This window comes from Bos taurus, chromosome 4 (assembly GCF_002263795.3).
Source record: "Bos taurus isolate L1 Dominette 01449 registration number 42190680 breed Hereford chromosome 4, ARS-UCD2.0, whole genome shotgun sequence".
NCBI classification, from domain to species: Eukaryota; Metazoa; Chordata; class Mammalia; order Artiodactyla; family Bovidae; genus Bos; species Bos taurus.
The window spans coordinates 35587501-35602347 of NC_037331.1; the positions used below are offsets into that span (position 1 = coordinate 35587501).

The 14847-nt window shown below is 37.5% G+C and overlaps 1 protein-coding gene across 2 annotated transcripts in view; it reads left to right on the plus strand.

The window, feature by feature from the left end:
* Positions 1 to 14847, plus strand: part of SEMA3D (semaphorin 3D) — a 230191-nt gene that overhangs the window by 197818 nt on the left and 17526 nt on the right. For both annotated transcript variants that reach the window (XM_059885665.1, NM_001206096.1), the window contains 5 exons: positions 1401 to 1623; positions 3507 to 3595; positions 5380 to 5421; positions 8286 to 8443; positions 11989 to 12053. In XM_059885665.1, the coding sequence (XP_059741648.1) occupies positions 1401 to 1623; positions 3507 to 3595; positions 5380 to 5421; positions 8286 to 8443; positions 11989 to 12053 (577 nt within the window). The remainder of the gene's footprint in view (positions 1 to 1400; positions 1624 to 3506; positions 3596 to 5379; positions 5422 to 8285; positions 8444 to 11988; positions 12054 to 14847) is intronic.

Genomic DNA, 14847 nt, shown 5'->3' on the forward strand with positions numbered 1-14847 from the left:
AGATAACACCACCCTTATGGCAGAAAGTGAAGAAGAACTAAAGAGCTTCTGGATGAAAGTGAAAGAGGAGAGTGAAAAAGTTGGCTTAAACCTCAACACTCAGAAAACTAAGATCATGGCATCTGGGCCCATCACCTCATGGCTAATAGATGGGAAACAGTGTTTGATTATTTTGGGAGGGCTCCAAAATGACTGCAGATGGTGATTGCAGCCATGAAATTAAAAGACGCTTACTCCTTGGAAGGAAAGTTATGACCAACCTAGACTGCATATTAAAAAGCAGAGACATTACTTTGTCAACAGAGGTCTGTCTAGTCAAGGCTATGGTTCTTCCAGTAGTCGTGTATGGATGTGAGAGTTGGACTACAAAGAAAGCTGAGCACAGAATAATCGATGCTTTTGAACTGTGGTGTTGGAGAAGACTCTTGAGAGTACCTTGGACTGCAAGGAGATCCAACCAGTCCATCCTAAAAGAGATCAGTCCTGGGTGTTCATTGGAAGGACTGATGTTTAAGCTGAAACTCCAATACTTTGGCCACCTGAGGCAAAGAGCTGACTCATTTGAAAAGACCCTGATGCTGGGAAAGATTGAGGGCGGGAGGAGAAGGGGACGACAGAGGGTGAGATGGTTGGATGGCATCGCTGACTCAATGGACATGGGTTTGGGTAGACTCCGGCAGTTGGTTATGGCCAGGGAGGCCTGGCGTGCTGCAGTTCATGGGGTCGCAAAAGTTAGACACCACTGAGTGACTGAATTGAACTGAAAGATGATCACAATAGGTGTAGATAGCATCAGTTGCCATCCATAGTTATTTTTTTTTTCTCTTGATCAGAACTTTTAAAATTTATTTTCTTAGCAACTTTCAAATATGTAATACAGTGTCTGTAACTAATAGCCACCATACATCACCAGGACTTATTTTATAGCTAGAGGTTTATACCTTTTGACTCCTTTCACCCATTTTGCCCATCCCTCACCCCCAACTTCTGGCAGCCACCAATCTGTTCTCTGTATCTACGAGCTCTTCTGTTTGTCCCATTGTTTAGATTACACATATATAAGTGAGATCATACAGTATTTATCTTTCTTTCTTTGACTTATTTCACTTAGCATAATACCCTCGAGGTCCATCTATGTTGTTGCAAATGGTAAGATTTCATTTTTTGTGTGGCTGAATAATATTTCTTTGTAATATTTTAGAATATTTTTGAAAGCAAAAACTTGATTTAAATACACTCACGGCGAACTGTATGTATTTATATCTTGATGTGAGTTCATGTTGATCCTATTGACCATTCCTTTAATATTACCAGTAATAAACTTTAAAAACTTTGAAAGTAAATGAAATTTTCTCAGGTGCATGAATAATGTCTTTACTCCCCGCCTCATTTCTTTTCAGTGTCCAAGCAAAACCTATGACCCACTGATCAAATCCACCCGAGATTTTCCAGATGATGTCATCAGTTTCATAAAGCGGCACCCTGTGATGTATAAATCAGTATATCCAGTTTTGGGACGACCAACGTTCAAACGAATCAATGTGGATTACAGACTGACACAGATCGTGGTGGATCACGTCGTCGCAGAAGATGGCCAGTATGATGTGATGTTTCTTGGAACAGGTATGCTAGGGCCAGGTTATGCTTTCTTTCACATGAATTTTTCATTAGACAAACAAAAAATTCAGAAAAGTCTACTGATCAAAATCAAAATGAGTAATTATTAGTTCATACCTCATCACTGTTTTTTTTTTTAACTTGCATAACAAGTGCTTTTAATTGACCATCATACCTATCTTCCAGCTTCCATTTGAGTTGTGTGAGATTTCAAAACATATTTCTGTAATACAAATGCAGTGTGCCTGCTATAGATGAGGTGCTCAATACATATTTGCTGAATGACTATGGACTAAAACAAGTAGGCAAAGAAAAGTTTCTCTATCTTCAAACTTCACATTTCTTTCTTTCTACAGAGATATTTGACAATTCTATCCCAAAGGATCCCTTCACCCAGTTTTGAGAATCCCTGACTTAGCTGATATAAGATGGCTTTTCAAAAAAGTTAATCATTAATTTGTAAATAACTTAAAGTAAGAACTTCTTGGTAATTATTTTTCCTGCCCTTGAATTTTCTGGATTAATTATTCATTATTAGAACCCATTTTATTTACTTTTTGACTGCCAGCTTATTAAAATGATTACTTTTTCTAGGAAAAGAAATATTATTTGGTGCATTTCAAAAAAGTAATATCTAATAATGTACTGTGAATTCTAATGGCAATAAAAATAGCATGTATTTTTAAAACAAAAGCACTGCATCTGGATAATGTATAATTTGATGAATCAAGCATTGCTTAAAAAAAATAGAATTTTGATGAGTTTTGAAGAAATTGACACTTTTACTAAAAAAGGTTTTTAGGACTATCCTAAAACAATTTTAGGATAATTTTACTTCTAAAAGTGTATTGGTTTTACAAAAGTTAGGAAGCATTCAAGAACTCCTATTGTCAAACCTGATTATGCTGCAGATGGTGGTACCAAGGCCCAGGGGAAAAAAGTGGCGTTTTCCAGACTACAGAGATTACTACTGAAGCATCAAAACATGAAATAATTAGTTTGTCATTAATTCTAATGAGTTTGCCTCTTAATTGCATGGCCCACCCGAAGCTCATTCCTAGCTCTTCAACATTTCTGAGTCAGAAAAGCCATTTAGCCACTAGGTGGTACTACCTAACTTTTATTGAGAAAATTATAAGGATACTGAGGTAGACTTATTTCCAAATATGGTATTTGGAAAATGTATATTTAATATTTTTCAAAGATTCTAGAATCATTTAAAAACAATTCACGCTGCTTTGTACAAACAGGATTATTACCATACATGTTTACATACTCCGACCACAGTGCTCAGAAGTTTATAAGCAACTATTTTTAATTTATTTTTATACAGGTCAGTCTAGACATTAATCTCCAAATGGAAATTTTTTTTCTTTTTCTAAAATGTTCTTTTGATCATCTTTCTGTAATTACATGCCACCTTGTGGAACTGCAATGTATTATTAATCTTGTGATAATTTAAAATTCTAAAATAATTTTCGATAAAAACTTTACTTTCTAGCCCATTAATGTTTCTGTCAGTTAAATACATTTGATTAGTAGTGGCCACTTTTCTCATATAGATACCTTATATGATGTTTCTCTTTTGTTGTCATTTCAACTAAGTTTTAAAGGAGACATAGATATTCCTGTGCTAGGAATACACTCCAAGTATGTGTCTTTTAATATTTTATTTATAAACATATGTTCTATGAGCTGAAAGCTATAATATTTCAGAAGAGGAGAATCATATATTAATAAATTAAGCTTCATTTCTTGCATGCTTTATTTAACCTGATTTCTTGAAAGGCATTAAGAAAAAAAAATGAGGGGAGCAATGTGAAGGTTGCTAATAAATGTTTAAACATTGAAGTAGAAACATAAGAATCATGGGTAATGTATTTTTTCAGACATTGGAACAGTCCTAAAAGTTGTCAGCATTTCAAAGGAGAAGTGGAATATAGAAGAGGTAGTACTGGAGGAGTTACAGATATTCAAGGTAAGACTTAGGCCAGAGTTCCGGGAGAAGAGACAGTGAACCTAAGCAGTTCTTATATGGGACGTGTTTGTCTCAATATATCATCACTTTTTCTGGAGAAGTCTTTGCAGTTAACTCCTTTATTTTTTGTTTCCTTAAGTGAAGGAAAAAAGTTTAAAAAGCAACCAAAGTAGGACTCACTTTCCCCTGTAGAATATAACTGAGATTGGGACTCCTGGGACTACCCCTCATGACTGAGTTTTCCAAGCTTATGCTCAGACAAATCAGTACAGTAGATGAAAGCCTGGGATCTCTTTTACTATCCAGATGCTTTTCTGCTTTATAAATTTTACTTTTCAGTTTTTCCTCAGTTGAATTTGAGAAAACTGAAAAGTATATAAATCATGTTTCCCTGCATTTGTATAAGGATTTTTTTTTTTTTTTTAATTGCATGATAGTAAATCTTTATGTATGCTAAGTTCCTCTCAATCGCCCAAAACATTAGTAGACCTAAAATAATAGTTCTCCAGATTTGGGGAATATCCTTAGACTTTTAACAGTAAATCTGAATTGTGGCATTCTTTGTAGATGTTCAGTGAGATTCAGTTCAAAGTTATTTTCTAAAAATGAAATTAGAAATAAAGTTGCATTTCTTAGAAGAGCTTTTGAAAAATATGTTGCGTCTTTTGTAACATTTTTGTTGAGACAACTTATTAAACTATACTGTTTCCATGTGAACATCTATTGTCATAAAAGAGAATAGACCCTCCACTGAGAGGGGCTCAAGTTAATTAACATGCCGGGTTCCACTGGTTCCTGTTTACACCGTGATGATACTAGTGGTCCAGGAGTTAACAAGAACAAGACCTGCTGTCTGCCATCTACTGAAAACAAAGCCTTGGGTAGTTCCCAAGGAGAAGTCAATGTCAAATATAAGTGTGAACCCAGAGGCCAAATAAAGCCCCCACAACACATGTAGGCATGTTAGACTGAGTCTGTTCAGTGGTTGTTAGTGGTCAAGAGGAATTGTTTGGAAGGATTCCACTCTTCAGATTAAACAATGAACCTGTCTGCTTAATTCATTTTAAAAAATTATTTGATAGAACTTCCTCATTTAACATTTTTCTTTTCCTTTCTTTCATATACTTCCTTAAATTTTTTATATCTATTTTGAGAAATTAATATATAGGGAAAGATTGATGATAGATGAAAAGAATTTTAAACATCCCATCATTCTTAGTTTGAGAACTTTTCTGTTCATATTTTAAATTTTATGTTGCTTGCATAGAAATGTATTTCCTACAAATAAAACTTTCTCCCCATGAAATTATACACATCATGTTGTATAGGGTTCTATAAAGCATATGCTCATTCACAAGGAGCACTATAACTCTTTAGAATTCTGCTACTTGAACAAGTTTTGAACTACTGATCTAAGTGAGAGCAGAAAGAGGCAATAAATAATTATGGAGATGTTCTTGTCAACACTAGTTTGAATTATGTGGAAGCAGTTAAGATAAGCAAAGTCAGAAGAGGGAGAAACCTTATGGGTAACTGGGAACAATTTGCAATGCAGAATGCCTTCACATATATTTAGGTAATTTTTCTTTAATAAGAAACTATTTTGATAATTTTTATTAAGGTTGAATCACTGCACATGGAAAGGAAATAGCAAACATTAAGATCTTTTTCTCCTCTACATAAAAGAGCCTTGAAGTTTACTCCAATTATCTTTGGTACAAGATAAAATATTGGCTACTATAAAAGACTGTTCGTGATTACTAACAGTTAATTTCTATTTTCAGCATTCATCAATCATCTTGAACATGGAGTTGTCTCTGAAGCAGGTACTTTCTAATTTTTGTGTAAAAATTAGCCACAAAAGGAAGACTGTTTGAATCAAAGTTTGTTTTAGGTAAAATCCACTGAGGCAGGAAGTTAAATTATAAATCTATAAAAAGCTTTAGATTGTTTCTTTTGTAACTGATTATTGGGCATTGTTTCAGCCTTGCCTTAGGAGACATGGAACCCAATTTCATTAATTGAATAATACATTCTCCCTTTCTTTGGCTCTTGAAAATTGAGCTCACTTCCCTAGTCTCATGAGAATGCCATTCTGTCAAGGCTGTAAAGTAATTCATGTAACAATAGAATACTAGCACTAAACATTAAAAATGGTTTTTAATCAGGGAGTGTAGGAGTTAGACTGCAGTGGAAAACAGCCCAATAGTTAACCTCCAACCTTCTACTTAATATCTTACTCCAGGAGTCAATTTCCTCAACAGTAAAGTTAGAAGAATAATATCTACCTCCTAATAAATTGGATGGTATATGCAAAATTCTAGACAGAGAGCTGGAACTTTCTAACTGTAAAGTAGATGGTAGCTAATAATAACAATAATAATATTTAATATGATGTCTCAGTTCTTGGATATGATACCCCAAACCCCAGTTGATTCAAGAGGTTCAGACTTGCATTACCATTTCGATACATACTCTAGATATATAAGTAAAACACATGATAGGTAATATGTTCAACATTAAGTTGTTGCTAAAATTGTCTTAATCCGTAGAGTAAGTACACTTAGTATGATACAAGGATTATTAGGAAAATATCCAAGTAGATTTCTTCTTCAGTCCTTTCTGTTAATTTGTTCATTCATTCAACATTTAGTTCCTGAAGGCCTGCTACTGTCCTTGGAGGGTACAGAAATGGATGAATGGCATAAGTCTTCATCTCTAGAAACTCTTGTGGAACTGAAAGGCAAAGGCCCTTGCAAACACAGTAGTGCAAAAATGGAACCATGTACTAGGAGACGGAAAAGAGAGGAACTGATGGAAAAGAGGGTCAGGGGAGCAGGGGGAGGAAGCTAAGAGAAAGGCAACTTGAGCTATGAAAGCTCTTGCAGTTAATCAGACAGAAAGAAGGATGGGATGGAGAAGCCAAGTAGGAGTGGGGAACACTTGAAAAGGTGTAAAGAGTGAAAGATTGTAACTTATCCTGCTAAGTTTGTGTACAGTTGGAGCAAAGAGCATACCTATGCTTATGGAGCAAGGAGACTAGAAAGGAACCTGGGGAAGTAAAACAGCAGAAGAGTAGACACATCTTTGCATGGATGCCCTCCTGAGAAGTTTGACATGTTTATCCAAGACAGTGAAAACCTTGAAAGATTTTAAGCAGGAGGGTGTCATGGTAAGATTTTCCTCTTAGAGAGAGCAGTCTGGTGTGGCAGTGTGGAAGATGGATTGAGTCCTGGGGTAATAGTAGGACACTTACAAGTGATCCTGGAAAGAGATGATAAGGACTTGAGACAAAGGCAGTGGAGAGGGAGGAGGAAGTAGATTAGAGAGTTCTGTATGAGAAAATGGAGAGATAAGGTGGCAGATGGAATGAGAGTGAAGGAAGATTCAGAGACAACTCCCAGATTTGTGCCTTGGGTGACTGGGATGCTGTCTCTTGGTCAGGTAGGGTAGGAAGTGACTTCCCTGGTGGTCCAGTGGCTAAGACTCCATGCTTCCACTTCAAGGGGCACAGGTTCCATCCCTGGTTGGGGAACTAAGAATTCCACATACCACACAGCTAAAAGAAAAAGAAAGATACGGTAGGAAGCGTAGATTTGGGGAATCAGTATGTGCATATTTATGTTGTTTTCAAGATACCACTGAGTCTTTGTACAGGAAGAAGAGAACTGAAAAGAAGGAAACCCAACATTCACTGCAGAGAAAGGAGTCATCAAACAAAACAGAAATCTTAGACAGAAATAAAGAGGGAGAACAGGAGAAAAGGAAGAGTTTCAAGGACATTATAGAGAATTATATAGTAAAATAAATACTAAACAATATATGCATTTAGCCTCTTGGAAGTCTTAACTGGCAGATTAGTGGCTGGTAGGGATATAAGACAGATTGCTATAGGTGGAGTACACATCTGTTATTTGTGCCAGTATCTATTTCTAGATTTTTTTCCCCTCCATTTAAAGTTTGGTATGTCTGCTAGACTTGACCACATGTCATTTGAAGACACAGACAATGGCTTGTTCACTTGGATGATCCCTCCCCTCTGCCACCACCGCATGTCCTCAAATAGATTCATGTAAGGATGTGAGGATGTGGTGCCTTATTTTTAGGACTTATTTTCAAAATGTAATTTCATTTGCTGAGTTGTCAGTATCCTGCAGGCTTTTACGTGTGATACAGCATCCCATAAGCCTCCTTAATACTTTCTTCACAGTGATACCAAATACTTTCTCTCTCATTTATAACTCATTTTCCTTCAGGGATCCATACTTCATTAGCAAATGAAATGGTTAGTTAAAACCACAGAAAAAGTTCTAGAAACCTCCTTTTGGTCATTTCTTATGGCAGGAGAAGACCGACAGTGTTGCCTATAGCATCTGTGCTTGATATAATCTACCAAAGTGTATTTTCAACTATTGAGAAAGAATTTGACATCTTAATTCCTCAGTCTAGCAGCTGGTTTTTTACCTTCTGAAATTACTGCCAAGGTTACTCTAGCTCTATAGAATGCTGTCCAATTCAGGATCAACACCTTCAAACCACCATCCAGCCAGACTGAAGACTGACTTATCTTACTCTTCCTGTGGCACCCGAGGAGACAGATTTAGATCTGTGATATGATATTCAAGAAAGGGAAGTTCTTAAGAGTAGGCTGAAAGATGCTTCTAATGCATTTGTTTTGCCTGATTTGCAGCAACAATTGTATGTTGGTTCCCGAGACGGATTGGTTCAGCTTTCCTTGCACAGATGCAACACTTATGGGAAAGCGTGCGCAGACTGTTGTCTTGCCCGAGACCCCTACTGTGCCTGGGATGGACATGCATGCTCTCAATATGTGCCCACTTCAAAAAGGTGAGCATCACCTCGCGTTAAGAGGAAGCCTTCCACTTTACATGATGAACAGCTCACATGAAGTTGTGAGTAAAAGTTGGCCAATTTCTCTTGTAGTTAGTTTAAAGACAAAACATACAGGAAACATGGTCTATGGTAGGGATATTATAACGTAAGTGTTTTATAGTTTTTCATAAAGCTAAATTTAAGGAGGATAAAATAGAATGTTCTGAAATCTAGAAATGTGGAGGTTTTACCACAGCAGGTTTGTTTGTCTGACACACAGCAAGCCAGTTGTGGAGATACCAACGTTTGCAGCAGAGAACGGGGTTTATTCATGAGGCAGTCAAGCGAGGAGACAGGAAACAAGTCTCAAATCCACCTCCCCAAAGGTGAGAGACTCAGGATGTGTATGAGATAAACCTGAGACCTGGGGAGCCTAGGAAAGGTAACTGGAGATAGAAAAGGTGAGATAAGCAATGGCCTGTGCAGATGGAACTAAGCTACAGGCTTCTTCCTGGGATGCATGCTCGGAGGGTGGAGTTTTGGCCTCTGATGTCAAAAGGTCACTGGACACTCTCACATGCCCAGAGGGAAGGGCAATGCCCTAACTGGCTAGAGCTCAAACAGGACACACCCAACTCCAACAGCTTGGACAAAAAGTTTATTTGTTCAGGTTACCCGAGGCTTGGAGATATGCACCTTTTTGTAGCAACAATTAAAGCAAGCTTGATCGATGAAGCCCGTTACAGGTTTAATGGATTTAACTGATAACTCTTGATTTCAGAGCTTTAAAAAATTCTGATAATTGTTTATATCCTTTGCCTTCATCTTTGTCAGAAAGCACAAAAAGTTTGCTTTCTTTACTATTCTAGCCTTTGTACATTCTTCCTTTCTTCCCATATTTATAAATACATATATACTCATAGTTCAGTTCAGTTCAGTCACTCAGTCGTGTCCGACTCTTTGAGACCCCATGAATTGCAGCACACCAGGCCTCCCTGTCCATCACCAACTCCCTGAGTTTACTCAAACTCATGTCCATCAAATCGGTGATGCCATCCAGCCATCTCATCCTCTGTCGTCCCCTTCTCCTCCTGCCCCCAATCCCTCCCAGCATCAGAGTCTTTTCCAATGAGTCAACTCTTCGCATAAGGTGGCCAAAGTACCGGAGTTTCAGCTTTAGCATCATTCCTTCCAAAGAACACCCAGGGCTGATCTTCTTTAGAATGGACTGGCTGGATCTCCTTGCAGTCCAAGGGACTCTCAAGAGTCTTCTCCAACACCACAGTTCAAAAGCATCAATTTTTCGGCGCTCAGCTTTCTTCACAGTCCAACTCTCACATCTGTACATGACCACTGGAAAAACCACAGCCCTGACTAGACGGACCTTTGTTGGCAAAGTAATGTCTCTGCTTTTCAATATGCTATCTAGGTTGGTCATAACTTTCCTTCCAAGGAGTAAGCGTCTTTTAATTTCATGGCTGCAGTCACCATCTGCAGTGATTTTGGAGCCCCAAAAAATAGTCTGACACTGTTTCCACTGTTTCCCCATCTCTTTGCCATGAAATGATGGGACCAGATGCCATGATCTTCGTCTTCTGAATGTTGAGCTTTAAGCCAACTTTTTAACTCTCCACTTTCACTTTCATCAAGAGGCTGTTTAGTTCCTCTTCACTTTCTGCCATAAGGGTGGTGTCATCTGCATATCTGAGGTTATTGATATTTCTTCCAGTAATCTTGATTCCAGCTTGTACTTAATGTATGTTTTTGTAATACTGTAGATTATATACAGCTCACAGTACATCCCAGTGGTTATGTGGAATTTTGCTTTTACTCCAACTTGGCCAATTTCTGCCACCCAGATATGCTTAAATATCAAACTATGTCCCACTGTTTGTAACTTATTGCTTTATGTACTCTTAAAAGTAATGTCATTGTAGGCCAACAGTATCCTGGCTAGGAATTTATTTACACACACACAGGCAAAAAAGTACCGCAAATTATATGTTTGCTCATTTCAGCACTGTTTTCAATAGTAAAATTATTGGAAACAACCTGAGTGCTCATTAATATGAGTTATGGTGGCTGATATATTAAAATATCATTATTTTAAAATATGGTTTACAGTAACACTATTTATTAAAGTATCACCCAAAGTATATTTTGTTCTAGGTAAAATGTCAGCAAACTGTATATATATATATTTTTTTAATCTTTAGGTCTTAACAAGATAGCAGGTGAGCATACAATAGTCCTACTACTATATATTTACTTCTATTTTTTGAAAGTTAACTGATCTGTTAAATTGTAAATTCTAGTATCTCAGATTGAATGTATAGTACAAAAACAGACACAGTGCCAAGACTTTTTTATATTCTCTGAAATCTCTGAATTGAATCTAAGTTTAAAGTAAAAAGTCACAACATTTTTGTTAGTTTTTGACGAAGAATATACTCATCCTAGGTAATCTTTGGGCAATGCTTTTCTTTTCTAGAACCTAAAAAACAAGAATGCTCATTAGTTGGTAATGAGCCTTCAGTTTGATGAATTGATCCTGTTCCTTATGAATCCAAGATTTAAAAACATTCTTGACCTTATGTACCTTATGTACCTTATACCATCATATTTTTTTCTTTTTGTATTTCCCAGGACTGCATCTCTGAGCTTGCAGACATGCCACTGTGATGTTCTCCCTTACCTAACATAATGTTTGTGCGAGCCAAAAAATGTGTATGATAGATGAATCTTCCACAAGACTGTCATCCAGTCAATGTTTCCCTTAAGGAACACCCTAGTATCACAGAATGTTCATTGTGACATCTGTGATCTCTGATGTGGCAACATAAAATAGCCAAAGCAAATGAAACTGCACACTGAGTGTAAGATTTATTTAATTTAGATGTAGCAGATTTTTTTATATACAATAGTTATCATTTTCTCTTCAGGAAAACATGTGACAATAATGTACAAGGCCATTATTTTATTGTTACTATTATTAGCACCACTATGAGAGAAACATTGTGAACTGTGTCAGTAGATAGAAATAACATCTAGCCATTCATGCCATTTCAAACTTGTACTTCTGTTTCAAATAATATCTATCTTGTTGTTTAATCACATAAATAATGAATCTTCGTATGATAAAGCATTTTATACTTATGTGTACTTTCTTACCCACTGACTAAAGCTCTTTTATATCTTATTACACTGAAAAAAGAAGATACAAATAGTTACCCCCCGCCATTGAGTGTAAATAAAAACTGGAGCACATTTATATTCAACCTGTTATACTGAATAATTTGTCAAAATCAAAGAAAAATTGTGGTGGCTAAATAAAATGCAGATCATCTTATTGCTAAAACAAGATCCATTCTGTTAGGACTCTACCTAACTAGTATTACTTGGATTAATGTTGCAGTGATTGGAATACTGACCTGCATTTAAGTTAAGCAGTGAAACAAGTACAGTTCTGCTTCTGCTACTGTTATTAGTATTAGATGTAGACTTTTTATATTCCAGATATCATGCTTGAAGTTCTAAACAGTTTAATCCCTTTTCCATAGGCGAGCTAGACGCCAAGATGTGAAGTATGGGGACCCAATCACCCAGTGCTGGGACATAGAAGACAGTAAGTATAGGTCTACTATTCTTTACTCCCATTGAAAACTGTAAGCCTGATCTTTGTGTGTCTTTTTTATTATATGACTTAAAACATCTTTTATGTAGGAAGATCCCATTTTGTGTAACTCTTGTGCTCTGGAAAAGCAATAGAAATAAATCAGCCCCCTGTTCACATGCCTAAGCGAATATAATTCTTTGTTATATTGTTATTTGTTTCATATGGCTTTTAAAATTCCTATACCTTTTCCCTCCTTTTTTACTGCCTTGTCCATCCTTGTAAAGTTTGAAACTACCATTAGAGATAAAGCAGAATATAGTCCAAAACATACGGACATTTAGACTGTCCCAGAAGAGACCCTCCAAGAAAAGTTTGATAAAAGGGCTGGACTTAATTGGAAAGAAACTTTAGGTAGCCTGTGCATTATTTGTATTCACTTATTAATTCATGTACCATTCAATCAGTAAATATTTATTAAGTGAGTTCCACGTGCATATAATTGACCCGGTCATACTTTGAGACTAAGAGACTCCTTAGATAACTTACAGTTCTTTGGGGAGACGTCATAAGGTACAAATCGTGATGTGGGAGTTTAGGGGGAAAAAAAAAATGAGCAATCACCAGAGGCTGTATTATTCAGAGAAAATGTCAAAGAAGGGAGGATCTTGAAAGTCTGAGTGTGAGAAGGGAGGAAGTAGAAAATTGAGAGAAAGTCTGTTGAGTGACTCTGGTAACAGAGAATACAATCTGTAAACGTGTATATTCCAGAGCTTTAATTACTTTCCACTCTCAAGCTCTGCCTTCAGATAGAAAATATATGCACACAAGTGCATGCACACACACAAACACACATGCAACTGGAGGAAGAGCGGAACTGCCTTCCCGTCATCACAATGTGAGTAACCACCCACCACTGAATAAACAACCCACATTTCATAGTCTGTAACTGGTGGTCTGGCAGAGTGTTCTTAATTTAAAAACAAAACAATTGTTTATAATTTAAAGTATCATTCTTCTGAAAAACAAGCTCTAGTCCAGAATAGGACGTTTGTTTTCTTGTTCCAGCGTGCAGGTGACTCACTGTAACAGCCTGTGTTTTATTTAGCAATCATTACTGTGTGCTGTGCATACAGGTTTTCACACGTGCATATGAGATTAGCAGGGACTGTTTTAGGTACGGTGGAAATGCTCAGGAGTAAAGAATCCTCCTGCCAATGCAGGAGATGCACGTTCCATCCCTGGGTCAGGAAGATTCCCGAGAGAAGGAAATGGCAACCCACTCCAGTGTTCTTGCCTGGAAAACCCCATGGATAGAGGAGCCTGGCAGGGCTACAGTCCACAGGTCACAAAAGAATTGAAAACAACTTAGCGACTAAATGGCAACAAATGAACAAAAAAGAAAACAACCTGCACATTCAGGGATTTTAAATTTAAGTGTGTGTTAGGGGAGGGAGCGAGCAACAAACATAAAAACAAGTAAAATATATGCCATGTTATGAGGACTTATAAAAGACTGTTGCTGCCTAAGGCACTCACAATCTCTGTCTCCACTTCATCACATCCCCTTCTTGTTATGCTCCATTGTACATTGCCTTTTCTAAGCACCATCACCACTCTAACTCAGTCCAGTTTTTGTCAAGATCACCAAGTGATTTCCTCCCTTGCCAAATCCAATGCACACTTTTTAGCACGCACTATTACTCTCTAGCTCCCTTGTCCCTGAAACACTTTCTTCACTTGGCTTCCATGCAGTGGTGCAGTGATATGCTGGAGCCAGTTTTTATGGCCCCATGAGAGCTGATTGTTTATTATGTAGGGGATTTTTGAGCTGGTTTTAAACCATTGGTACCTTGAATCAGCCATGGTGGGAGTTCTTATACCAGAAAAATCAGCAAGCACTACAAATCAGGTCCTTGCATTTACAGAGATGGTCTCCCAGCACAGGTATGCTTCATGGCACCACATGGAAAACTTCGGGTTTTTCTTTTACCATATAGGCTTCTCCTTCTGAGTGTTCTTAACTTTCCTTTTCATTCTACTACCTAAACATTCCATCTCTGTCTATTCACTCCTTAACACCATCCATTTCAATACTATCAGAGGCTTTTTTTTTTAATTGAAGTATAGTTGATTTACAGTGTTGTGTTAGTTTCTGGTGTACAGCAAAGTGATTTAGTTATTTTGTTGTTGTTCAGTTGCTAAGTTGTGTCAGACTCTCTATGACTCCATGGACTGTAGACTGCCAAGTTTCTCTGTCAATGGGATTTTCCAGGCAAGAACACTGGAGTGGGTTGCCATTTCCTTCTCCAGGGAATCTTCCCAAGCCAGGGATCAAACCTGTGTCTCCTGCATTGGCAGGCTGATTCTTGACTACCTGAGCCATCAGGGAAACCATATATATTTATTCTTCTTCATATCTTTTCCATTATGGTTTAACAGGATATTGAGTATAGTTCCCTGTGAAATACAGTAATTGTTGTTGTTCAGTCACCCAGTCATGTCTGGATCTTTGCAACCCCATAGACTGTGGCACACCAGGGCTCCCAGTCCCTCACCATCTCCTGGAGTTTGCCCAAGTTCATGTCCATTGCATTGGTGATGCCATTGAGCTATCTCATCCTCTCATGCCCTCTTCTCCTTCTGGCCTCAATCTTTCCCAGCATCAGGGACTTTTCCAGTGAGTCGGCTGTTCACATCAAGTGACCAAAATACTGGAACTTCAGCATCAGTCCCTCCAATTCAGGGTTGATTTCCCTTAAGATTGATTGGTTTCATCTCCTTGCAGTCCAAGAGACTCAGGAAT